At 33.8% G+C, this 2,009-nt stretch overlaps 1 protein-coding gene across 1 annotated transcript; it reads left to right on the top strand.

Annotated features, from left to right (window-relative positions):
- Positions 1-1,187: 1,187 nt before the first annotated feature.
- On the top strand, positions 1,188-1,652 carry LOC117107694 (pleckstrin homology-like domain family A member 1). The gene has a single exon (XM_033249464.1). It carries the CDS (start codon positions 1,188-1,190, stop codon positions 1,650-1,652), a length of 465 nt encoding a protein of 154 aa, XP_033105355.1.
- Positions 1,653-2,009: the final 357 nt, after the last annotated feature.

The following is a 2,009-nucleotide window of genomic DNA, read 5'->3' as shown; positions in this document are numbered from 1 at the left end:
TCTATACAAGTCTATTAGATACAAGTCAATTTTATTGTCAAAAAATGAATTCTGAGATATTTTTTGTACATAACATAGAATAATTTACAAACGTGATAAATATTAATTAAAAATTCTCTAGTATTATGAAAATATCAAATAAAATTAAGGACATTTTAAAAGAAATAGGAAGATTTTTTCAACCTTACGAAAACGATAACGAATACGTCATTATCATCATTGAGAAATGCTGTACAATCTGAGTATGATATTTCATTCATGCAAAAAGCATGAATCGTCTTCGTTGTGACAATGCTACTGCAAGGGAAGGGTTGTCTAATAATTTAATGATAAAGTATTCGTTATCGCCTTCCTTAGCTTGCGAAAACTCCCTATTATATACAATATTTATTTTTTTATTATTTTAATCATTTTTGCATAGAAATAAAGATTGTTACTTAAAATATTAAAAAATGAAGGAACAAATAAAGTAGTTTAAATAAACAGCAAAGAACTCGAATTACATACAATAACTAATTTACAAGCAACTTAAGGATTACGAAGTGGTAATTATTAAAATAAAAAAATACATTAAATAAAAAATGTAAATTCATAAACTTAATTAAACTATCAGTTATAATGACGAAAGGGTTATTTAGAGACCTGGTTATTAAATAATTTGATGGATGTTGGAATGATTTATTATCAGCTAGTTCGGGTGGAATGCGATCTAATGCGAAGGAATGAGGGAAGTTATATTCAACTTCCCGGGTTGAGTAGGTTGAAACAGAATCCGCGTGAATCCATGTTTCTTATGTAGAAATAAATTTAATGTTGAAATCTTGCTAGCACTCTACGTTTAATATTTCTTCAATTTTCAACTAGATTTTGTTTTTAGTGCTAAAACTTTCAAAAAACAAAAATAAATCATACTAGATATCTTCGTTACATTACATTTTCGAGAATGTTTGTATCAATTATAAATTTACTTGATTGACGAATCATGTAGACATTTTTGGCATTTTTATATAGCCTAATCGTGTTGGAATTTTATTTAAGTTGATCATCTGTCGTGGTTCCTAAATTTTTAAATTCTGAAACAATGGCGAAAGCATCTTAACCGATTTTGAGATTATCGCTCTGGACACGTCATCATAATAGTAATTAATTGAACTATTGTCACTAACCAAGCCACCAAGCACAGTGGCATGTGTGTACTTGACAGCCATGCAGGATTCAGACACAGGGCAACAGTTGTCGGTGTAGGGGACAGCCAACAGCAAACACTGACTCTAACCACAGCCAACGCTGACCCTAACACCTGCCAACACCTATCCCAACCACAGCAAACGCCATCCCTAACCACTGCAGTCAATGCTGACCCTAACCACAGCCAACGCCGACTGCAGTCAACGTACAATTGCAGCCAACTCCGACCGCAGCCAACCACCAACCGCAGTCAACCCCAACCCCAACTCAGCCAACCCCAACCCCAACGACAACCGCAGCCAACACCAACCTCAACCACAGCCAACCCCAAAGCCAACCTTAACCCTAACCCTAACCCCAACCAACCCCAACCCCAACCAAATATGCTGAAGGAAAATTGCTGCGGTAATGCTAATGTACCACCCACCACCTTGGCCCTGCTAAAAGATATATCTGCTGTCTAGGAGTTGCTCTTGCTGTGGTGTCCCCCTTCAGCAGTTTTCTGAGTTTTGCAGTTTCAAGTGACAATTAAATTGTAACTGTATTTTTTTTGCAATATTTTTCGAGTGATTGTTATACTACTGTATATCGTCATCATCATTATTACTGATATATAATCATTATTACTGATGTTATCATCACCTCAACCGTCATCTAAAATACAAATTAATGGAGATAATTTCAATCACTTCAACTTCAACCTTTATTGCAATCATGAATACAAAAATAAATATGTTTGTATATGAAGAACATAGCCACAAATATAAATAATTATATAAATAAAAATACAGGCATATTAAAAATGCATATATTATGATAGC

This window comes from Anneissia japonica, unplaced genomic scaffold (genome assembly GCF_011630105.1).
Source record: "Anneissia japonica isolate Jap-2015-1 unplaced genomic scaffold, ASM1163010v1 scaffold2214_len273412_cov153, whole genome shotgun sequence".
Taxonomy (NCBI): domain Eukaryota; kingdom Metazoa; phylum Echinodermata; class Crinoidea; order Comatulida; family Comatulidae; genus Anneissia; species Anneissia japonica.
Note: the sequence above shows the minus strand (reverse complement) of the source record. Positions and strands in the feature narration are given on the sequence as shown.

What these genes read in the sequence shown, in the direction of transcription:
- LOC117107694 (XM_033249464.1), top strand. Translation starts at nt 1,188, where the DNA reads ATGTGTGTACTTGACAGCCATGCAGGATTCAGACACAGGGCAACAGTT.